The sequence below is a fragment of the Pelecanus crispus genome, chromosome 5, assembly GCF_030463565.1.
Source record: "Pelecanus crispus isolate bPelCri1 chromosome 5, bPelCri1.pri, whole genome shotgun sequence".
NCBI classification, from domain to species: domain Eukaryota; kingdom Metazoa; phylum Chordata; class Aves; order Pelecaniformes; family Pelecanidae; genus Pelecanus; species Pelecanus crispus.
In genome coordinates this window covers 53,036,030-53,058,869 of record NC_134647.1, presented here as the reverse complement: position 1 = coordinate 53,058,869, position 22,840 = coordinate 53,036,030, and the positions used below count along the sequence as shown (strand labels likewise).

Here is a 22,840-nt window from a genome sequence, read left to right as displayed (position 1 = left end):
TCCTATTCTTAGGAAACATAAACTTCTCACCGTAACAGCTATCATTACTGGAAATTTGATAGAATTTAAAGAATGAACCCTAATCCTGACTTACCATATTGCTCCTAAGGATAAGTCCACTCAATTTCTGAGACTGTTTAGAGCAAACCTCACATACCTTTACCTGCTGTATAAAAAGAGTGCTTCCCAATTCAGAAGAGAGGGACAGGCTATGCAACCAGAAGATTGTATTCAAAAGCCCTGTTGTTGCTCCAGTAAAGGAGTGTGCCTTTTTCCTTTATACAGGGACCTGGCAGCACGGAACTGCTTAGTTGGAGAAAATCATGTGGTGAAGGTGGCTGACTTTGGCTTAAGTCGACTTATGACTGGAGATACCTACACAGCTCATGCTGGAGCCAAGTTCCCAATCAAATGGACTGCTCCTGAGAGCCTGGCCTATAACACCTTTTCAATCAAATCAGATGTGTGGGGTAAGAAAACTCCACTTCAGTGGTTTGTTCTGTTTCATTTTGTTTTTCTTTGCCAGCCTAGACAGTAACTTGCTTTCTGGCTTGGGCAGAAATACTTGGGGAGGAGGCAGTCACATGCCAGGCCACAGCTTCATGAATCAGTAGCATTTTTAGCATGTCATATCTTCACCCAGACTGGCCTGAAATATCTGCAAGAAAGAGATGCTGGCTCATGTAATGAGCAACGTAAGAAGAGGGCAGACTTATGACCAGGAATTTTGGTTTTCTCCTTTTGCAGCCTTTGGGGTGCTGTTATGGGAAATTGCTACCTATGGGATGTCACCATACCCAGGCATTGACCTCTCTCAGGTGTATGATCTGCTGGAAAAGGGCTATCGGATGGAACAACCCGAGGGGTGCCCTCCAAAGGTTTACGAACTGATGAGGGCATGTGAGTATCTTCGTCCAGTTTGGGGGACAAAACATGGGAGGGGTGGGAGAAATCTGTAGTTAACTCTGAAATCCTTGCTTCTTATGTGCCATTTTGTTAGCTCATGTGAAAAAGGCCCCATCGCCTGAGATGTACCTGGTTACTGATGCAAAATGAGTCTGGTCTCTAGAGAACAAGAAGTCACTCTCAAAAACTGTCATCTCTGAGTACAGCTAGATAGCACTTTGTGGTAAATTGTATTTTGTCAGTAGGACTCTTACTATGGAATCACCAGATTAGAAGGAAGTTTAGTTCTCTACAAACACAGCACCTGTGCAGGAGACACGTAGTTGACAAGGTTGCACAAAACGCATCCTCCAAGCACACCATGAAAAGCTCCCTAATACTCCGTAACAAATTGAAAATCTACTAATAAAAGGTCAAAAGATACAGTGTGCTACAGGAAGAGAGCAACAGAGTTTAAGAGCATTGGCACTCTCCTTGAGTCTCACCAGAGCAGAGAGTCTCACCAGAGCCTTTGGGCAAAAGGCTGAAGATCCTAGGGAGCAAACCAGGCCATGCTGTTAAGGTAAGCAGCTCTGAGCAGAGAGACCCTGTCAGTGTGACCAGGGTGGGAAGAGACCCGTTGGTGCTACCTCAGGCAATCCGTGTGGCCCTCAGTGTACAAGACAGACAAACCAGGGACTAAGAGGCCATTCTACAGCCTGTCTCCAGTCATGCCTGATCCCCAGCATGTCAAAGAAACTCAGGGTGAACTTCAGTTATGAAACAAAGAAGCTGGGTGATGATGAAGGATATTGCTTCAAAAAACCTTCAGGAAGCTGACAAAAGCCCAAGAGCAGGGAATTCATATGACATTAATGCAACCCAAGATAAGCAGAATGCCAGTCACTTTCTAGACCCTATGGTGATGTCAACAGATAGTGCTTCCAGAATACATTCCCCTAGTGCAGATTTGTAACTACAGAAATTACACTGTTTGTCATGATACCCTTCTATAACTTTCCAAGCTCCATGTTAGATCAATGCACTCTCTTCCTCTTTCCCCCCACAGGGTGCATACATTCTCCTTTTGGAAGGCCCTGCCTGAATTTCAGTATGAAGAGCATGTGAGCAGAATGTTGCCTGGAGCTTTGCACACACAGTTAACTCTGACTGGGCTAGATGTGTTCAGTACAGACAGCCAGGGTAGCAAACATGGAATTCTCCTTTGCCCAAAAAATTCAGAAAGATGGATAGGGAGATCAGAAAAACCTGTGGAGTTGGCAGAGAGCTGTGATTTTTAGAATTTGTTCCTTCCTGTCAAGATCTGTTTGTTGAGATACAGTAGGGTGACTGACTACTGCTATGAATTAGTATCTGTGAATGACTCTAAACTCTGTTTAATAGTAGGAGATCAGAGTCTGACTACAGTTGAGAAAGCTTAGGTATTTTCTGTCTCCTGGGACAGAATAAAAATTTATCTCCTACCTGTTCCAGGCACTGAGACTTACTCTGCTTTCTCACGTTGCAGGCTGGAAGTGGAACCCACCAGACCGACCTTCCTTTGCTGAGACCCACCAGGCTTTTGAAACCATGTTCCACGACTCGAGCATCTCAGAGGGTGAGAGCCCCTGTTGCTTTATTTCTGAAACAGTACTGGAGGTTATCCCCCAGAGTGCTATGTCTTATGGACAGGCCCTTAAGGCTCATCTGCTAGCAGTGGAGGTTGTGATGAAGCTTCATCTCTTATTTAATTTCTTAACTCTAAGTGGGTAAATATGTTCTCTTACTTGCTGCACAAATACTGAATAAACTTTAGACATGCATCAGTGCAGGGACAGTATAGTTTCATTTGAGCACTAAGATGCCAAAGAGTTAATTTAAAGAATATTGTCTCCTCTATTAGAGGAAGCCTCTTGTTTCGTAGACTGAAGAGTAAGGAATAGTGAGTGATGCTGAGGGAAAGATGTATGCATATCGCAGTCCCTTGCTGACTGCAGCAATTAGGTCATGAAATACTATTCTACCAGCCTTCATTTTTAAAAAGTGCGCCTTAAGCTCTGGATTTTCTACTTAGCAACTTCTAGGAGTGAATCTGTGCAATTCAGCTCTCAAATATAATCAACTAGGAAGTAAATACTGGTGAGCAGTGTGATAGACAGCTGACAAGCAGAAATGTCTAAGCATCTTCTGAAATTTTTAATGAAATATGAAGCTGACCCATCCACTTCCCTACTACAGAAAAAAACACACCAGATCGAATTCTATCAGGGAGGATCTATAATAGGCACATCAGGTGGCCCATACAAATGCCAGCCTGGGTGTTGCCAGGAGGTTGTGGGTTTTTTTCTGGGCTTTTTTTTTTTTTTTTCCGTCACATACCTTGCGTTGACATTGGGAAGGAAACATGCAATCTTCATTTCTAATAGGGAGATGCAGTGCTTTGCCTCAAGCAAAGCAGCTTAGATCCAGATCCAGAGAGGACACAACTTTTGGGGGATCCCAGGAGCACCAACAGGAGGCACCTTAATTAAAACCAGACGCAAATGCGTTCAGTGCTGGGTTTAGCTCTGGAGCAGCCCTTAACCCAGCAGAGAGCTAGACTGGTACTAGACCTCTTGTACAGATCTTACTGCTGGGTTTTTTTTTGCTGAATTTATAAAGATGTAAATTAGTTTGAAAGCATTATGAAAAACATCTTACCCTGAATACCTCTAGACTTGAGCAAAAACTAAATCCATAAACTATGTATTTCTCAGTCATGTATCTCTTCTTGCTAGTCTGGGTTTGCAGTAAAGACCTAGATTTTCTTTTCCTCTTCCTCTGCCGACTCTGTTCCAACTATTCCCTTTTGGGTTTTTTTGTGTTTTTTTTTTTTTTTTCTTTACAGAGGTAGCAGAGGAGCTTGGAAGAACAGCCTCCTCCTCATCTATAGTTCCTTACTTGCCCCGGTTACCCATGCTTCCCTCCAAGACTAGAACACTGAAGAAACAAGCAGAGAACAAGGAGAACATTGAAGGAACACAAGATACTGTGGAGCACTCAGCTTCCAGCTCAGCGCCAGGTATGGGCACTGGGACAGTGGTAGTGGGGCCACGTGTTCTGGGCTAGGCTCACTGCTGCTGTAAATTGCCAGAGGAACAGAAGAAAACAGAACAACATAACATGGGAAAGTGCTTTGTGCTGTTGGTTACCTCAGCAGCCCGATTATTTAATAGCAAATAGAAAACACTGCAGCTTGTTCGATGTTATTTTTGTAAATCCCATTGTATTTTTTTCTTTTAAATTTAGTTTGGCTGCTTTTTTTTTAAATGACAGCTTCAAAACTAAAGTTGACAATGCAACGAGAGATTTTCTTTTATACTTGCAGTATCTGGGGAAGGAGGGAAAAACTACAGGAAGGGAATAAGAAAATGGATGAAAAGAGCAACTTCACTTTTTCCTGAACTTTCTCCTAAGTGTCCTTCTCAGTATAGACAACAGACAAGTCACACATGCAGAAGTGGGGAAAAAAGAAAAAGAAAAGAAAAGAAAAAAAAAAAGTCAAAATCACACCAGCCTTGCACAAAAATATAAAAGTGCTAACTTCCTCTCTCAGTCTCGCTCTCTGCAGAACCTGGGCAGCTAAATATACCAGGCCCATAAAGCCCACTGCAGGATAGATAGGGTGGCAGAAATGGAAATTGATTTTGCAGATTCATACTTGCTTCTTCTGTCTAGGTTTTATCAGAAGCACACAGCCAACAAGTGGGTCTCCCGCGCTGCCTCGCAAGCAGAGGGACAAGTCACCCAGCAGCCTGTTGGAGGATGCCAAAGAGACCACTTTCACCAGGGACAGAAAAGGTGGCTTCTTCAGCTCCTTTATGAAGAAGAGGAATGCTCCCACACCTCCCAAGCGCAGCAGTTCCTTCCGGGAGATGGAGAATCAGCCCCATAAGAAATACGAGCTGACGGGTAACTTTTCATCTGTTGCTTCCTTGCAGCACGTGGACGGGTTCTCTTTTGCTCCCTCACAGCAGGACGCAAGCCTGGCGCCACCCAAGTGCTATGGCGGGGGCTTTGTGCAGAGGACCTTCTACAACGATGATGGCACTGGTACCAGCAGTGGTGGGGGCGTAAGCACTGGTGGTGGGTGGTCGGGCATCACTGGTTTCTTTACACCACGCTTGATAAAAAAGACACTGGGTTTACGAGCAGGAAAACCCACTGGCAATGAAGAAGCTTCAAAGCCTTTTCCAAGGTCAAACTCTACATCTTCCATGTCCTCAGGGCTTCCAGAGCAGGATAGGATGGCAATGACCCTTCCCAGAAATTCCCAGAGGTCAAAAATCCAGCTGGAACGGACAGTGTCCACCTCCTCTCAGCCCGATGAGAGCACGGGGAGGGCCAATGACTTGCTTCCCAAAAGGTTTGAAGAAGGCCCTGCTTTGACCAGAGAGAGACCAAAAGCAAAACTCTTGCCGAGGGGTGCCACAGCACTCCCTTTCCGAACCCCCTCCGGATCAGAAGAAAAGGAGGGTCCAGTGCTAGCAGCAGCTCCTAAGGGCAAAGAAAAAAACAGTGGCCCACGGCAAGGGGCCCTTGAGGATGGCGAGAGACCGGGGTGGTCATCTCCAGTAAAGGCTGCAGCAATACTTCCAACCACTCATAACCACAAAGTGCCAGTCCTAATTTCACCCACTCTAAAACACACTCCAGCAGACGTGCAGCTCATTGGCACAGACTCTCAGGGTAATAAATTTAAGCTCTTATCTGAGCATCAGGTCACTTCTTCCGGCGACAGGGACCGGCCCAGACGGGTAAAACCAAAGTGTGCTCCACCTCCACCACCAGTGATGAGGCTCCTACAACAGCCAGCTTCCTGCTCAGATGCAGCAGAAGAGTTGAGCAACGTGGCGGGAGCACAGCACGGACTGGAATCGAGCGAAGGGGGTAAGAAGGCAGCAGCAGCAGCACCTGTTGGTGGAAAATCTGGGAGGCCCGCGATGCCTCCACCTCAAGTGCCTCTGTCATCGTCTTCCACCTCCCCAGTGAAAATGGCCAACGGCACAGCTGGTGCAAAAGTAGCGCTAAGAAAGACCAAACAGGCAGCTGAGAAAATCTCTGCAGACAAAATCAGCAAGGAAGCACTGCTGGAGTGCGCAGATCTTCTCTCGAGCGCCATCGCCGAGCCGACACCAAACAGCCAGCTGGTGGACACAGGGCACCAGCTGTTGGATTACTGCTCAGGCTACGTGGACTGCATCCCGCATACACGCAACAAATTTGCCTTCCGGGAGGCCGTGAGCAAACTGGAACTCAGCCTGCAGGAACTGCAGGTGTCCTCAACAGCTGCTAGCGTCCCTGGGGCAAACCCCGTCCTTAATAACTTATTGTCATGTGTCCAAGAAATCAGCGATGTGGTGCAAAGGTAGCTACTGTCAATCTGGGTAAGAGAAATACACACGGGGAGGGGGGGACTTTTTTTCTGTACTGATGCTTTCAAAAGGAAAGACTGATACTTGAGTATGTGAAGTACCTCAGATCACTGAGTTCTCCTCACGTTTACAGGTTCATCTCAAAAAATGGGGATGGAGAAGGGTAGATTAAAGCTGTAAGGGGCAGAACATCAAGTATTTGTCCCTACCTAGTCAGTCTGATCTGCTTGGTATGGCAAGGGAAGGAATTTCCTTGCTCCTCCCTTGGAGAGGCAGGAGAATCGATAGCAGGTTCTCGCTCTGGGAAGGATGGTTTGATGTGAGATAGCTGGAGTACTGGAGTGGCTGCGGGCCACTCGGCTGTACAGGACCTCCCCTGTCTGCACTAACGCATGCTTTGGCCTCCTGGCAAGGCAGAGGAAAGGCACTGGGGCTCCGCTGGTACCAACTGCCGAGCAGTCTGAGCTGGAGTAGCGCTGAAGGGGGAGGTCGCGTGCGGTTGGGGGACAGGTCTAATGCACTGACAGTATTCAGAGCTGCTGGAGGTGGATGCACTAGCCCAGATGGCTTACTTCCACAGCACTGTTGCTGCTGTAATGAGAACTGCAAAATTAGTTAATATATGAACCTATCCCTTTTTCTTCCTGTCCACCTCATCCACCACATGTTCTCATCTTCATCATGTCGGAAGCGTCAGGGATGCTGGGCAGACTTACCACTGGAATACCCCCTTCCCCACCACACAGCCTTCACTCAGTTGATACCCATTTCTAGTGGTCTAGCACGGGTGCTGCTTGATGGTCTTTTGTGAGTAGTTTGGGGCTCTTGCACAACTTGCCAGTGTTGTTATTGGGATGGGTGGGTTACATATTTTTTTTTTTTTAAGCTCTAGATTGTTTTTTAATTTGTTGCCAGGTTGACTCCCCAATTCAGTTTCATCACCTTGAGGATCCATGGTAGGTAAGGCAGAGCCTGCACCACCCCTGGCTGTTCTCCACACTCCTTTAGCAGTTGCAGTGCTGCGGGGCCAGCTGGAGAGCCAGAACGTATGGCCTCGCCTGCCTGCCCTGCGCCCTCGCTGCTGCAGGATTCCCTGGACCAGTCCCTACTCTTGGCATAACACTAACACTGATGGCTTCCTGGGATTTGTTCTAGTGCTTACTGGTCTCGCAGGCTTTCAGCTTCCCTGCCCATCAAGGCGACTGGTGGGTGTGTCAGCAGACGGGGGAATCACAGCCACCTTTTTTTTAATTCCTGTATTATAAAGGCTAGACCAGAATCTCATGCTGTGGCATAGGGAAGATGCGCATGCGCTGCACACTCCTCTGCCTCAGACATGACAAGTGTTACAGCTCTGCCTCGGAGAGCTCCCGCTGGTTTCTGATGTTTGATGCCTACTGACAATCCCAGAATGAAAGCAGTCATGTGGTTGAAGTTGTCCTCGTTGGTCCTAGTGCTGTTTGTCGACTTTCATGGCCTCAGAAAGCCAGTCTTCTGCATATACGCACAACTCCCCAAGATGTAAATGTACTGGCAAGTAGGAAGACCTCAACTAAACTTGTTGGTTTGAGGGAAGAAGAAAACAGGCCTGATACCTGGCTCCAAATACATGTTACCCTGCATGCTGCTGCTCACTTCACACTGTTGGTGGTGACAGAGGATCTGGCTTGCTTTGCACCTTGAATCTTTTATTTTTGGCTAAAAATGCTTTTTTAACTTGTTCTCAAAGTATGACTCTGCTGCTTTTAGTTTAAGCATTTAAAGTTGAGCTCTGGGGCACAGGTGTGAATTTAGAAGATGGGCACTTCCGTTTTTGTCTAGAAGCATTGCCCTGTTGGTGCTTGGAAGTAGGCTGGGCTGTCTCAGCCAGTGTCCCTGTTTTGTCCATGAGGCATAGCGAGACAGCGGCCTGAAAAATCTTTAGAAATGGGCTGGAGTCTGAGAATCCTCATTTTATTACTGGTCTGTGGTAAAGAAAGTTGTGTCACAATGCATGAATGTGCACCAGGGGAGCAGTATGCGAGGCAAAATGGACCACGTGAGCTACACTGTCCAAGCAAGTGAAATGGCGACAACAAAAACAACCCCTCCACCCCAACTGACAGGCATTAAAGTGAATTAGTTATTCCTACGAACCAGTTTTACTGCAGTGAGCTACTACCTAAGTGGAGACAAATGGAAGTACAGCACAGGTTGCTCATCCTGGCTTAGCAGTACCAAGCCGACCCTTGCTGCCTAGTTCTGCAGCAGGATTGTCAGCCTGCTCAGGCTCTGCTGCAGCCCTCAGGTCAGCAGAGCTCTTTCACAGCACTCCTCAGCCATAAGGCAGAGCACCAAACCGTTATCTTGCAGACTTTACTGAGGGCTTTTGTGGTTTACCTTATCTCTTTCAGTCATCTTTATTGAAGGTGTGCATTGCTGCACACCAAGCTAACTGCCTTTGGAAAGGTGACCTGCAAAGGGAAGGCGGCTTATGGTATTGCTTCATGCGGCCTTTTAAACAAGCAAAAGGATTGAAAAGATACGGGAGCTTTCTTCGGGTCTGAAAGGCAGGTCTTGTTTGCCCTGGCAGACAATCGCGTGGTTTCATCATTGTACAACTACTCAGCCTAGGACAAATGGACTGAAACTGCAGTGATTCTCAGGGGAAAGGTATTTTAACAAGAAAATTTTAAGGATCTTAGTCTAGTTCTGATGAGTATTTTGGAAAAAAGCCTTTTTCTTTTCCTGAATGCCAGAAAAGCTCCAGCAAAAGCGATAGAATAGCAAACAATTCCTGGAACTTCTAACTAGTAAAACTCCCCTCTTTCAGCCCTTTCTGAAGAAACTAACTGTGCCCCAAGGAGGGACTGGGTCCCCTCCACCGCTCATCCCCACTTCCTTTCAGATGCTGCCTGGTTTTCCTCCTCCACGGCAGAGGTGAGGGGCAGTGGGCACAGCCGAAGCAGCCACCTGTCACAGGGGCACAGAGCGGCTGGAGTGGGAAGGCAGCTCTGGAGGTCACCCCGTCCAACCCTGCTCACGCAGGGCCACCTACAGCCACCACCCAGGACCGCATCCAGATGGCTTTCAAATATCCCCAAGGACAGAGGCTCCACCACCTCTATGGACAACACAGAAGTCCATTCAGTTCTGATCCCTCCAAAGCACAGAACAGTGGAATTTGGGGATTTGCCCGTCATTGCTCCTACGGAGAGTGTTTTCTCCACTCTCACCTATTGTCTTAGTCACAGCAGGCAGGTAGATGGTGGCAGAGGTAGGGCTGACTTGACACTAATTTTTTTTCCCCCTAAATAGGAGACTGCAGAATTGCTGCTGCTTCTGCTGACCAACAGTACTTATTCCCAAACTGGAATTCTCCCCTGCCCTCTAGCAGCATAGTAAAAGGATGGTATCTGGGAAAGCTGGCTCTGCTGTAAATCACCGTGCAGTTGTTCTTCCTTCCACAGCCACGCTCCTCAAATTGTTACTGTTCTTTCTCCCTTTTGCTAGGTTTGGCTTTCTGTTCAGCCTTAAAGGTCTCTACTGTAGCAGCTTCTCTGCTTTCAGCCTTGCACAGTACGTTCAGAGTAACGTAAGGACGGTGGAGCCCCGTTACTTGTCCCAGTGAAGAGCACCTCTTGCTCCACTGTTTAGAGTAGGGATGAGGCACAAACTCCTGTTGCGTTTCCTTTCCTCAACACTGTCAGAAGGCCTTGTGTGGTAAGGATGCAATTGCAGCCGGGCTCTCTCACTTGCACTAGTATGGGCTAGAATTTGAAGTAGTCATCTTTGCAACAGAGGATGGCATCACATAGGGCCTGGTAATGCCAAGCACAAAGCATGTGCTCACAAGAGTGAGCTGACGTGGGGCACTTTCTCTTCCTAGCTACTGTGGGGAATTAGCTGACTCACAGGTGCAATTCTCTTTTCTTCCTGCACTGTACACCCTTTTTAACCCCAGAAGTGGTGCACTCGGCTGTCTGACCAGCAGCACTTCGATTTAATCATATTCTTCATTAGTGCGGACAGGGGTGAAGCTGAATTAAGAGTCTGGGTCTCGGGACTGCATCAAATTTAGCTGCTGGGAAAGCGGAATGGAGCGGAGCAGCGTTGCTGATGCAGAACACAGTTGGGGAAGGGGGGGCTCTGTTCCTGTCCTCCTCACAGAGGACATTACTCCTGAGCACCGCTGGCCTTGTGTCAGTGAGACCAACACGCGCATGTTGACATCCCGTCAGGTGCGCTTGCGCAAGAGTTTTATGGCACACCACTCGCTGTGGGCAGCAGGAACTAAATGCCATGGCGTGGGGCAACAGCTGCACCAGTGCTGCTGTGTTAACAGAGCAGCCCCGCCCTGCAAGGCAGCGGGTGCGTGAGCAGGTAGGATGGGTTACGCTGTGCAGTCATAAAGAAACCCAGACCCTGATTGTCTGTACCGCTTACCTAAGGCAGGCTTCCCCAGCAGCTGAGGCGCTCCGCATTTTGCTTGCCAGTGTTCTTGGGCAGCAGCTGCTGTGACAAGCACTAATGAATCCAGAAGATCTTTCTTGCAAACGTAACAGGCTGCCATCGTCTTCTCTTTTAAAACACTCAGCCCAGGCCTGCTGCTAATCAGTAGCTGGCAGGAAAACTGAAGGGTAGCGACTACAGCATGCTCGGAAACTGCCCACTGGAGCGCGAGTGGCACCGTCTAGCACGGATGGGCACTGGGGTTGCGCTCCAGTTGCCTGCGGTGTAGAACAAAACCTTCAGCCTGTTCTCTGGAGGTAGGAAATAAGAGGTTCTGGGACACCCGACTTGTTTATAATACCTACGCGATAAGAAATGTCTGTACCAAAGGAGGTCATTCGTCCAAATGTGTCTGCTGTGCACGGGAGGTAATGCCCGATCGGCTCGGCACGCTGTTTGTATCAGTAGCGAACTCACTGAGGGCAGGAATGGATTAAAATGAAACACGTTAATCACCAATCACTCTACAGTGTTGTCAACTGTTTTTGTTTTTAATTGTTATTGTAATATATTTTGGTTGTTTTTCTAATTTAATTCTCTCACTATCGTCTGACTGTGAACTGCGAACAGTGTTAAACTTGATGTATATAAGGCCCTTTGAAGGGCTTTGCCTGTCGTTCCACAAAGTTTTGCCAATTTGCATTTTGTTTTAAATAAAGGTTGCAATATTTTATTGGCAAAAAATACTTGAGTGTATGCTGCTTCCTCCCCCCCACCCCCCCTCCCCCCAAAGGAATATTTGAAGCTGCTCAGTACTAACCTGAAGTTTGTTATTTTGGGTAGAAAAGAGAAGATGATTATTTCTCTTTAACAGGTTTATAATTTAATTCACAAAGAAAAGCAGTATCCTTATTTATGCCTTTAAAATCAAAGAACATTGCCGTGGAGTGGTCAGAGGAAAGCAGTTCTTGCTGCTGGGGTTGCATAAGGAAATGCTCACTTAATTCTCAAACATACACAAGTGTGACGTGGCAGAGTGCAGGTCTTGCATCATCAGTTTGACAGTTGCCCTCATTAGTAACACACACCACCACCTCCTTAATCAGTGAGAACTGCTTAACGTGCCAACTTCATACCAGCCCCACACTGGTGAAATGGCTGGCAAAGTGACTCCCTTCCACTCCAAACAGCATCAGCTTAACCTGGACAGCTGAAGATTCTTTTGTATTTTAAAAAAATCATAGGTTACCCTGGCTTACACAACCTTCTTGGCAACTAACTAATGACTTCCTGAACTTTCTGCCCAGATGATAAAACACAACCCGAGTTGTGTCCTTCCATGGGGCTGCATCCTCCCTTTCCCAGCTGACTTCCCCAGGCGCATCTCCCTCTGCTCTGTCCCAGGCTGAAGCTTTAGGTTTGACACTTGTGATTAAGAGATTATGCGCAAACCACATCTCGAAAATGCCCGATAACAGCACACGCTGGCACAGGCCCTAAGGTCCAACCTAGAGACAAGAGGTGAGTTTAAACTAACTTTGCATCAGTTGAGCAGTAAGAAAGCAGCTGGCTCGTCTTCCTGCCTTGGACTATGAAGCCTGGTTAGATAACAGAGTCGGCGTGCCTGCAGGGAAACTCAAAGTCTGCAGCAGTAGTAAGTGTGTCTGGTCAATCTTTTCCCAGAAGTTGTGCTGCTCATCACTGGCACTGCAGAGAGGTTCAAAGCTTAAAATAGATCAAAGGTCCGCACACGGGGTGTCCAGGGAGCTAAGCCCTGTCCTTGGCATATGCTGTTTCACCTCATCGCCCCAGCCCAGCAGTGCTGGAAGGGAGTTTTGACCTAGAGGTCACAAAGTGATTCCCGTAATGCTGTTGAAATTTTTTGGTCCTGCTGTAACATATTTATCACCTGGCAAGTACCCAGACAGCAAACAGACCCTTAGTGTAGTAATGCTGATAGCAGCCAAAAAACCACAGCATGCAACATACTGTAAAAAAGAAAAAAAAAAAAAAACAAACAAAAAACCCCAAGCTTACTGCATCCCTGAAAACCTGAATTCAACTGCAGCCTGTTCTTTCAGCCCCCATCCTCAACTGCCCTTTGCCCTTGAAAGGGGAATTAGTCTCCCCTTCTTTTTTTTTTTTTTTTCCTTCGATTTTGCAATGAAGCAAACGGGCTCTTCACCAAACTGCTTAGAAAAAGAATTTCAGCAGAAGTTCACCTCATCCCTGCAGCTGCTTCCATACAACGAAAGAGTCCAACGAGAGAGGGACACTCCAAAGCAAGAGGCTATGGATTTACATCTCCAGAGGAGATTGTTCAGTCATTTTCTCTATGCAAGGGCCTCCCTGCACAAACCGTGATCCTGTCATGGGCATCCCTGAGCAGTGGACGCCTTGTGAGTGCAGGAGAGCAACAGAGAAAAAAAAGACGACTCCAGTTTTAACAGTTCTGTGCAATTTGAGAGCTTGTAAAGTGACTGAGAAAACTGGGGACAGGGATGAGGATGTGGCTTCTGCTGGACTGTCTCAACAGGACCAGTCTGTCCAAAGCCTTCCTTACATGCTAACCAACCAAGGACTTGGACATCCCTGCTCACGTCAAAGCACCTGTCAGCACAACCAAATCACTACTTCAGGCTACTACCTGCTAAAAGAAGGGACTTAAAACACCGGACAGACTGCAAACACAGCCAAGTGCAGGCTGTCCCCGTGTCCCAGGAATAAGGCTGGGCAGGGTGCGCCCCCTTCCCTGCAAACAGCCCTCCAAGTAACAAGGGGTTAAGTCTCTGTCCCTGGGCAAGTGTGTGGTCAGGTAACCTGCTTGCCTGACCTTGTGCAAGGAGAGCAGCTCCTAGCCTGCAGAACCACCTTCGTCACGGGTGTAGTCCCACCTGGTGTTCAAGGAAGGAAGTAATTGATGCGCTGGGATACAGATTTACAGCCCTGCGCAGAGAAAAGCTTCTCCTCTTTGGGGACAAACACCATCATCTTGGCCACCTCGTCAAGGGCTGCCTCAGTGTATGGAAGTCCACGGGCCAGGAAAGCATCCCGCGCGCAGAGCTTCACGTGGTGGTACTCCAGGGGCAGGAATGGCACGAAGAAATCAATGAGGTTCTCTTCGAGGAGGTGGCTGCGGACATAACCGCTCTCTGTAGTGAAAAGCAAGACAAAACAAATTTCAGAAGCTTCATCTGAGACCTGGCATCCCTCTGTGAGGCAAGGCTTGTCTTGCTGAGGGGGCTGCCTTGGCTCATCCAGACGGACACGGTGGGAGAGATACCCTTCCACTTGTACAGAGCTGGCCAGCACTTAGTCTGAACACAGAACGTCACCATGGCTTGCCCACCTCAGGCCAAGAGGAGCCCGAATCCTCAGAGCAGACTTCATACTTCCCTATGGCGTTAGGCTGCCTCTCACAACCTGGCCATTTTCAGGGCTGAAGGGGCAAGGAGGAGTCGCAGCTCCTTCCTCGCATGCCTCCCTGCTGCGGTGGTGCCACGCTCACGGGGCTGTGCTTACGTGGATGAAGGAAGGGGCTCACAACGCAAACAACCCCGGGGCGGGTGTTGGAATAAAGGCTTGCTCCACAGCACGCAGACTTGTGCAGTACAAGGTGCGTGGTACTGCGTAAGCAAGGCCCCGAGCTGGCGTGGAGGGGCAGGTTTGCGAGCAGCCTGCCCGCAACGTCCCGCAAGCAAGCCCAGCTCTTACCTGCAGCCTCCAGCAACTCCAGCCGCAGCCGCTGCTCCAGGAACTCCATGGAGATCTCCTCCCGTGCCCGGCCGGCTCGCCAGAAGTCCAGGGCTACCTCATTGATGGTGTTGCCACCGAGATTGCTGCAGACAGAAGGGAAGTCACTCAGCTGTGCCCCCAGAGATGAACTGTGGAGAGCTGCCAGCAGCCTCCTCTACAGACAGGCCTCAGCAATTGCTCGCAACGAAGGATTTACTGCATAGGATCAGCAACTGAAACGTTCGCAGAGGAACCGGCCTTTCTTCCCCAAGAGCCCCTTTCTGTAGGCATCTATACAGCTATCTTCCATCTTGCCAGCCCGGACCCTGGGGCAGCTGCTTTCTCTCCCAGGGTGGGACCGGGAGCCAGCAGAATCCTCCATCTCTGTCAGTCCCCTGCCCTGGCTTGGATGCCATCGACCTCGCAGGTGACACTTGGCCCCACACCAGACTCTTACGAGCCAACCCTGAAAATCCAAGTTGGAGGGCAAAGCACAATGGCAGGAGTCCCACTAGAAGTAAAGGTCCAGGGCAGGGATTCAAGTGGCAGCCCAGGACGTGGCAAAGCATCCCCTGCCCGAGGGACAAAGCAGCGCAGTTCCCATGCGAGGGCTCCTCTAGACACCCACCGTGGGGGCAGCTCTGTGGTGGGGGACGCGAGGTCCTGACAGCCATCGAGGCTCCCTGGGCAGCCCCTCACCTTGGAAAGCTCCCCTCTGCTTGGTGGCACGAAGGGGCTGATGTCACCCTCCCACACCTCCGTGGCTTGCCAGGCAGGACACAGGGTCAGCTCGGTGCAGCCGGCAGCACGTCCACCCTGCCCTGAGAAACAAGGGACAAATCTGCCCCCTCCACCATGGCTCCTGCTGGAGGCCCACGCAGGGAGGGCTGAAATGTGGCCAGCTCCACAAGCAGCAGGCACAGATGCAGGCAGAGAAACATCCCTGGGGAACCACCAAACTTGGAGGTCAGAACACTCACCTGGATGGTGGGAGATGGAGAACAAATGCTCTGCCTACCTCCAGCCTGTGGGAACACCTCTTGCCAGAGCCAAGCTGAAGGCTCTAAATCCTAAATTGAAGGGGGTCCAGGATGCTTGTCTCTCCTTGGCATTTCTCACTGGCTACTTCAGGCATGCACCTACTGCACATCTCTGTTTTGAGATGTCCCACTTCTCCCCCAAGACGTGTCAAGGTCAGCACTGGGGTGCGCACATGCCAAAACCCCTTCTCCCTCTGGATGAGACAGGAACCAACCTCCACTCACTAAACCACAGGGTGAGATGATGCCAGGATCAGCCCTCACAGCAGGGCAGACGGGTGGCACCTCAGCCTGCAGCCACGGCCAGGCAGCGGGAACTCCCCACCTCCCGCTCCCCACTAACAGTGCCACATTGCACAAGAACTTCCCGCCAAGACCTGCAGCCCCAGCCTTGCTCCCTGGAATATGGGATCTCCCTGCTCAGCTGTCCAGGGTGCAGGGTGACACCACACTAGCTCTGACTCTTACTGGTTCCTCATCTCAAAGCCTAGACACTGGCTCAGGTGTCCCAGCTAAGCTGGGCCTCAACTCCTCCTGAAAAATGCCCCGTACCCAGGGAGGATGCCCAGCATCAATAAGCAAAACTGACCATGGAGGCAACTGCCTCTTGGAGGAGCTGGACATCTCTTTCTCCTCTGCAGCCTGAGTCCCTCATATCGCACACCTCAGGGGATACATTCCATCACTTTGTTCCTCCCCATCCCTTTGGGGGCCCTGAAATCACCTGAGGAAGAGGAAGATGGATCTCCGGTAATCCACCTGGCCCTCGTTGTCAGAGCGAGCCATGAAAGGCTTGATAGCATCCAGGAGGCTGAAATGAAGTTTCTCTGCCTCATCGAAGATGAACAGGGACTGCTGGCAGAGCCGCACAGTCTCACTTATCTGCTTCTTCAGCTGAGCCTGCAGAGCAGCAGAGAAGAGTGTGAGGGGCCCATCAGCACTCACCACCACCAGGATATCGTGCAGAGGGTAAGCCTGGATGCGGTGGGTTAACTCTGGCTGGCAGCTAAGCACTGCACAGCCGCTTGCTCATTCTCTCCCACCCAGCGGGACAGGGCAAGTAAACGCGTGGGTCCAGACAAAGATAGTTTAATAAGCGAAGGAAAGAGGAAGAAGAAAGAAAGAAATCAAAGCAAGTGATACAAAGGCCATCACTCACGCCTACCACTGATGCCCAGCCAGTCTCTGAGCAATAGCTTCCTATCCCAAAATCCGCTCCCCTCAGTTTTTATTGCTAAGCACAACATTAAATGGCATGGAACATCCCTTTGGTCAGTTGGGGTCAGCTTTCTGGTGTGTGTGTCCCCGCAACTTCTTGTGCGGCGCCCACCTACTGACTGCGGGGGCAGAGTGAGGGGAAGAGAAAGCCCTGAGGCTGTGCAAGCACTGCTCAGCAGTAACCAAAACACTGGTGTGTTATCAACACCGTTCTACCCACAAATCCAAAACGCAGTACCCTACAGGCTGCTATGAAGAAAATGAACTCCATCCCAGCCAGACCCAGCGCACTGGACCATCCCCACAGCAACACAATGTTGTTGGCTCTCACCTCATACAAGTCCACGTACTTGTGATGGGGGAAGTGGAAGAGTGAGATGAACACCCTGACACACTCGCTCTTCAGCCCGTCCCGGTACAGGTGACTGGCCAGCATCCGGGCCACAAAGTTCTTGCCTGTGCCGGACCAGCCGTGGAAGGAGAGGACCAGAGCCTTCTGCGGCCGTGGACTCTGCAGGAAACCTTGCAGTGCCCGGATGACAACTTCTTTGGCCAAGTGCTGCCCATGGAGCTGCCTGTTGAGGTCTGCTTCTAGGCCTGCAGGGAAGGGAGAACAAGAGCTCAGCTTTAACTTGCGAGGCCAGCTACTGCCTGCTACTGCTGCAGGTAGGAATAAGAGGAGATAATGTGGCAGCACACCAAGGTCACACAGCCCTGCTGGTGGGGCTGCCTGTCTGAGAGTAGTCTGAAGTGGCATTAAAGCCACAGAATTAATGAGGCAGGCTGCCTGTACCTTGCCAGCATCAGCCATTGACTGCAAAAAGACACAGATCTTCCACTGACTCCTTTTTTGCTTTGGGAAGCGGAGGAAATATTTGAAAACTGCAGAGAGCACTGAAGCCCACAAGCCCTTCACAAGCTCCAGCAGAGGGTATGGATACCAGAAGTCTCAGGGCCAGCAAAGCGCAATGACACCTGCGCAGGGCCTACATGCAGCTCTCGGTGTACCCTGCTGACCCGAGGCTGGATACCGGGCCAGTCTGGATCCCACTGCACATCCCTGGGAGCTACCGGATGAAGGCAGGGCTTGCGGCAAACCAGAGCAGATACGCTGTACAGTAAGGGACAAACTCTTTTGTGGCCTCAGAGCTACAAATGAATAACAGGAAACAGGACTTAGCTCAGCCCTTCCCACCAGCTCAGCACCCTGCATAGAAATGCCCTTTACTTGCGTCACTTGCTAAAATAGACTTTTTTAAAATGAAAAAAACTCACAAACAGCAAAAGAGACAACAGGGAGAAGCAGCAGAGACAAGCGCTGCTTGGGGTCTCCCAAGCACAGCACAACACAGCACCTACCTGTGATATTGTTGACTATCCTGCAGTCCCCCGTCTTGCAGCACTTGCCGAAGCTGCAGTACCAGGCAGAGAGGATCTCCAGGTAATCCTGGCCCACCAGAGGCAAGCTCCAGCCTGGAAAAGGGCAGCGTTCTGAGCGGAGACACGCCAGCAAATGTAATTTTTGCATTTCGCACGGACGCTCAGCTGAGCCCGCTTAGGGGCAGCCCTCCCCGCAGGTGCAGGGGCTCCCCGGGCAGCCGGGGCTGTGGGGAGCGGGGGGAGCACGGGAGGGAACAGGCAGCAGCTGGCGCAGGCGGGCACGGGGAGACGCGTGTGCGGCAACCCGGGGTACGCTGGGCGAGGAGGGGGACGCCCGGGGCCGCGACCCTCGGGAGGGGCCGGGGGCGGCGGGGAGCTCGGGCCCGCCGCTGCTCCCGAGAGAGGAGGAAGGTCCTTACCCGGGCCGGGCTCTTCCTCCGCCCGCTCCTCCTCGCAGCCCTCCTGCCACACCTTGCACGCCAGGTACTGCCAGTACTGCTTGGAGAGGGCACCCGCAGCTCCCAAGTGCTTCCTCACGGCTTCGTACCTCGCCCTGCCCCACCGCGCCCACTCCGCCGCCGGGTCGGGCTCCTCCTGCCCCGGCCCCCGCCGCGCCCCCCAGCTCCCCAGGCCCCCCGAGCCCCCCAGCAGCAGGAGGCAGCAGCAGGCCAGCCCCAGGCGGGCCGGGAGCCTGCCCTGGCCCATGGCGGCGGGCGGGAGCCGCCCCTGCCCCGGCTCCGGCGGCGGCCCGCGGCCGCCCTTAAACCGCCCGAGCCGTGACCTCACTTCCTGGCTGCCTGCGATTGGAGGCGCTGGGGGACAGCTGCGCGGTGGCGTCACCGCCGCGCCGCGCGCCCGCCTGTGCCCCGCGCCAAAGCCGCCCCCCCCCCCCCCCTTTGCCGAAAGGAGGCGGCGGGCGCCCCCCCGGCCCCCGCCTGCACAAAACCTGGGCGCCCTCCTCTCCCCAGGTCCCGCCAGCCCGCGCCGGGAGGGGCGGCGAGCGGCTCCTTCTCCCGCCGCGCCGGGGGAGGCGCCCCGGGACACCCCCCCCCCCCCCCCGCCCCCGGCACCGCCACCCCCCAGCACCGGCAAGGAGCGCCCGGGGAGGGCGAACAACCCGCGCTCACATGGATGTGCGTCATTCCTCATCTGCCCCAAGAAGTGTTGCTGTTGACTTTGACATCAGCGCACCGTCGTACACCAGTACATCTAACACAGGTAGGGTGGGCTCCGCTCAAGCAGCCAGGAAAAAAAAAATAAAAAAATAAAAAATTAAGACCAGCACAGAACCACCGTGAAATCGCGTACGAGAACTGAGGTACAACTCATTGCCACCACTAAGCTCACCACCAACAACCAGTTTTTCTCCAGCAAGTTTCTCCAGCAAGCTGTAAACCCCCTCCCGTACGGGGAAGCAGCAAGCACAGTTGTTAGCGCTGGCTGCCTGTGCTTCGGCAGGAGATTCCAGCACCCCGTGCGAAGCCTGGCCTTGATTTTGGAAACAGGTACGCTTCAACCCTCCACAGCACAACTGGTAAGCGCTGCCACGCTAAGTACACAAACTCAGCTGTGTGGGAGATGAAGAGTGGATGAGCCCCATATAACTTGCATTTTAGCGTAAGCTGTACCCACTGCTGTCTCGCTCTAAGAGACCAACACCTCTACAACTTCCTGAGCATCAGGACAAGTCCACCCACAACTTATCCTAACTGAGATGAGGCCAAGATGCTTTGGACATGGAAAGAATTTTAAGGTTATCCCACGTGCGCAGAAAAATAAAAATAAGAAGGACACTAAATGCAATTCATCCAGTTTCAATTCACTCGCTCAGGTGGATGGGGAGCGGGATCCAGCACCGCCAAGGCATGGAGTGGAGCATATCACCATCTACAGGTGGCTATATATATATTACACATCAGCATTAAAAGATACTGGTATTAACGTAATTGCCCCCTCCAGCTTCAAAAATAATTAGTGAGGCCAAAACCTTAACACCAGTCGCAATAACTTAAACAGAATCAAAACCTGTGCACATTAAAAAAAAATCAATTAAAAATCGAACTCATAGCAAACTAAACTAGCCATAGCAAATTAAACTGCTATCAGCCTTTCTGAAAAGTAGTTGAAGCATCTGAATTGAAGCATTTATATACATTTGTAAAAAAAATTCATAGCCGCAACATTCAAACTCTGCCCTCCCAGGGATATGTGCTTAAGCTGAAGAGAGCTTATCAAAAGGGACAGACTTCATAAAAAAAAAAATAGGTGCTTCCATGTTCCAAAGGAAAAATGTTTGAGAAAGCAAATTCTAAAAGATAAAACGACTGTCCAACACCACACCAGCTCCACGGTGCTACAGCGTAATTCCTGGGATGTCAGCTTCGCTCAAACGCAGCACATTGTAAGAGCTAGAGAGGAAAACAAAGCAGTTGTTTAATAACCTGCCAACTATACCTTCTTTAACCTGGCTCTGAGGTTACCAAGACATGGAAGTGGGGAAAAACAAAGAAAGAAAGAAAAAAAAAAGTAATCCATCCTGCCCCCCCCCCCCCCCCCTCCAATAATTCCATTTCCCTTTGAAAGACCTCAGGGAGGAAATTATCCCCACGGATTAGAAGGGAAGCTGCAGGAGACTGGAAAAGATCCTAGTGCCCTACACTGAGGAGAACTTGCTCGTACCAGACTTGGGAAGGATGGAGCTTGGAAGCACAGCAGTCAGCGCCCTCGTACAGCTTGCTGGGATATAGCCCCCTCTTTTTTGCTTCCTCTGCTGATTCTCAAACGCTCACTATAGTATTTGCTAACCTTCAGCTGACAGTCTTGCAGGAAGAGGTAGCTGCAGGGATCTGCATGGCCCCAGAGATGATACTAGGATGCACAGCTTTTCACCTCATGGCTGGATATTCCAAATGAGTCCTGGTGAGAAGCAACCACCCAATTAAAACTCCATGATCTCAGGTCCAGTCAGGTCTTACAGTGCACTTATCTAAAAAGAAAAAAAACCACAGCACCACAAAGATGTGGTTATGCCTGGCTTTTTCAGCACCCTTAACGCAACTCAGTACAAGGAAACACTCGGAACCTTGCAATCCAGGATTTTATACTACAGGCTGTATCTGCTGGACAGGGAAATGCCATGCATCCATGCTTTTATGGTTTTTCCAGTTTCCATACAGCAATTCCTTCTGCACATCCATAGATGAACTCTGATAGAAGGCAGGAGGAGGAGGAGAGTCTCTCTCCAGAGCTCAGTGTAACACAGCTATGGATTAGATCACTAAATAAAAGGAAGATCTGGAATAAACGATATAAGGGGAGTCCTTTCCCTTCCTTCCTTTAGTTTTTTCCCCTCACAAAGTCCTATCCCCAGTCTCTTAAAAATATTGAAGGACTCCACAAAGAAAAAACAACAGAGCACAAGTCCCACACTTGGGATATATGAACTAAGAACTTCTTTTATTTCTAATTTTTAGAATCAATAAAAGTTTGGAGGGAAATAATTTGAAAGAAATTTATCAGGGAAAGTGCTAATTTTCAAAACCCTTTGGATTGCTATTGGCTCAAAGTTGTTTCTGTTCACTCTTCTGTAAAATTATGTTCATTACATAATCAGAGACACTTTAAAATCTTCCAGGTATATGAAGTCTTACCCTGTTACTAAGGCCAACCACTCCAAAATTACATAGCAGTAATACAACAAAGTGCTTGTAAAAACAGCTCTCAAAACTAGCCATTTCAGCCTTTCAAAACTTAAAAGCACCTGTAATTTCTGCAAGTTGCTGAACTGCTTATACACAAGCAAGAATCCTGTCCTGTCCCTGAGCAAATTGGCACCTCAAAAATAGAGATGGAGGATATGAAGAATTATAGTCACCACACAATGCTAGGAGACAAAAAAACCCCCAGAACATCCTCCCCCGCAAAATCCCCAAAGTAAAACCCAAAAAACAGTTCTTACAAAATTCAGCAATGCTGAAGTCCAAAGTTTCAACTGTGAAACTCTAGTTTAAAAAAAAGCAGGTGCCTTTGGTCATTTCACAACACCACGCTGATGCTACAGGCCAGGTCAAAGATCATTCCTGCATTTCCAGGAGCGGCACGGTGCCTTGGTGGTTCTGTGGCGTCCTGTCCTCAAGAGCTGTACGGGGGCTGGTGGCAGCAGCTCACACAGTCCTCAAAGTACACAGCAGCTCTCAGTGGCTTCCTTGGCTTCCAGATGCCCGACGTTCAGAACTGTGAGCATCACTTCCAACCTCTGAAAAACTCACTGCAGTGGGTTAAGAAAATAAGCTCTGATACAGGCAGATTAAATCCCTGCACTCTGTGGGAACAGATTTTGAGCAGCTGTTTACTTGCCCCATCTCATAAAAGGGCTTCAATAAAAGCCTACAAAACCAACCATGAACACCTGCCAACTCTACAAATATACATCCCTTGCTCCATATAACAAAACCAACCTACTGAAACACAACCAAGAAATCAGCCTAGGTGCTTGGCAGATGCAGGGCCATGAGATGCACTTTCAAAAGCAAAAAATATTTGCTCTCTGAAGACAGCTTAAAGCTAGATGTGTTGTTCTTCTGTATCACTTTGGGACACTCTTCTTAAACACATCTTTCCTTGCCAACAAAGCTCTTGCGAACAACCTGCACATTTGACCCCATTCTTGGAAATACATGACTGGAATAAATGCCATTGATAACTATTAGTGAAGAAATAACTGTGAAACATCAGTAG

The 22,840-nt window shown here is 49.9% G+C and overlaps 2 protein-coding genes across 6 annotated transcripts in view; one reads left to right on the top strand and one right to left on the bottom strand.

Annotated features, from left to right (window-relative positions):
* ABL2 (ABL proto-oncogene 2, non-receptor tyrosine kinase) overlaps positions 1-6,296 on the top strand; it is a 47,920-nt gene extending 41,624 nt beyond the window's left edge. For 2 of the 3 annotated variants that reach the window (XM_075710094.1, XM_009480847.2), the window contains exons 7-11: positions 286-470; positions 748-900; positions 2,414-2,503; positions 3,773-3,946; positions 4,603-6,296. In XM_075710094.1, the coding sequence (XP_075566209.1) occupies positions 286-470; positions 748-900; positions 2,414-2,503; positions 3,773-3,946; positions 4,603-6,296 (2,296 nt within the window). The remainder of the gene's footprint in view (positions 1-285; positions 471-747; positions 901-2,413; positions 2,504-3,772; positions 3,947-4,602) is intronic. The other variant, XM_009480848.1, reaches the window with a different exon arrangement.
* Positions 6,297-11,180: 4,884 nt separating this feature from the next.
* TOR3A (torsin family 3 member A) lies at positions 11,181-18,808 on the bottom strand. 3 transcript variants are annotated; one of them, XM_075710656.1, is made up of 7 exons: positions 18,523-18,808; positions 18,083-18,196; positions 17,055-17,320; positions 16,230-16,405; positions 14,445-14,569; positions 13,625-13,882; positions 11,181-11,206 (listed from the first exon to the last, which is right to left on the bottom strand). In XM_075710656.1, exons 1-6 carry the CDS (start codon positions 18,806-18,808, stop codon positions 13,632-13,634), a joined length of 1,218 nt encoding a protein of 405 aa, XP_075566771.1. In that variant the 3' UTR covers positions 11,181-11,206; positions 13,625-13,631. The 3 variants fall into 3 exon arrangements, with proteins under 3 accessions (XP_075566771.1, XP_075566770.1, XP_075566769.1); XM_075710655.1 differs by lacking the exon at positions 11,181-11,206 and adding an exon at positions 11,545-12,238; XM_075710654.1 differs by lacking the exon at positions 11,181-11,206 and having other exon boundaries at positions 12,764-13,882.
* Between the last annotated feature and the right edge of the window lie 4,032 nt (positions 18,809-22,840).

Coding starts and splice junctions, on each gene's coding strand:
- TOR3A (XM_075710656.1), bottom strand. CDS start 18,808: ATGGGCCAGGGCAGGCTCCCGGCCCGCCTGGGGCTGGCCTGCTGCTGC. Junction 18,197..18,522: donor GGAGGAAGAGCCCGGCCCGG/GTAAGGACCTTC, acceptor GCCCTTTTCCAG/GCTGGAGCTTGCCTCTGGTG. Junction 16,406..17,054: donor AGTACGTGGACTTGTATGAG/GTGAGAGCCAAC, acceptor GCTGCTCTGCAG/GCTCAGCTGAAGAAGCAGAT.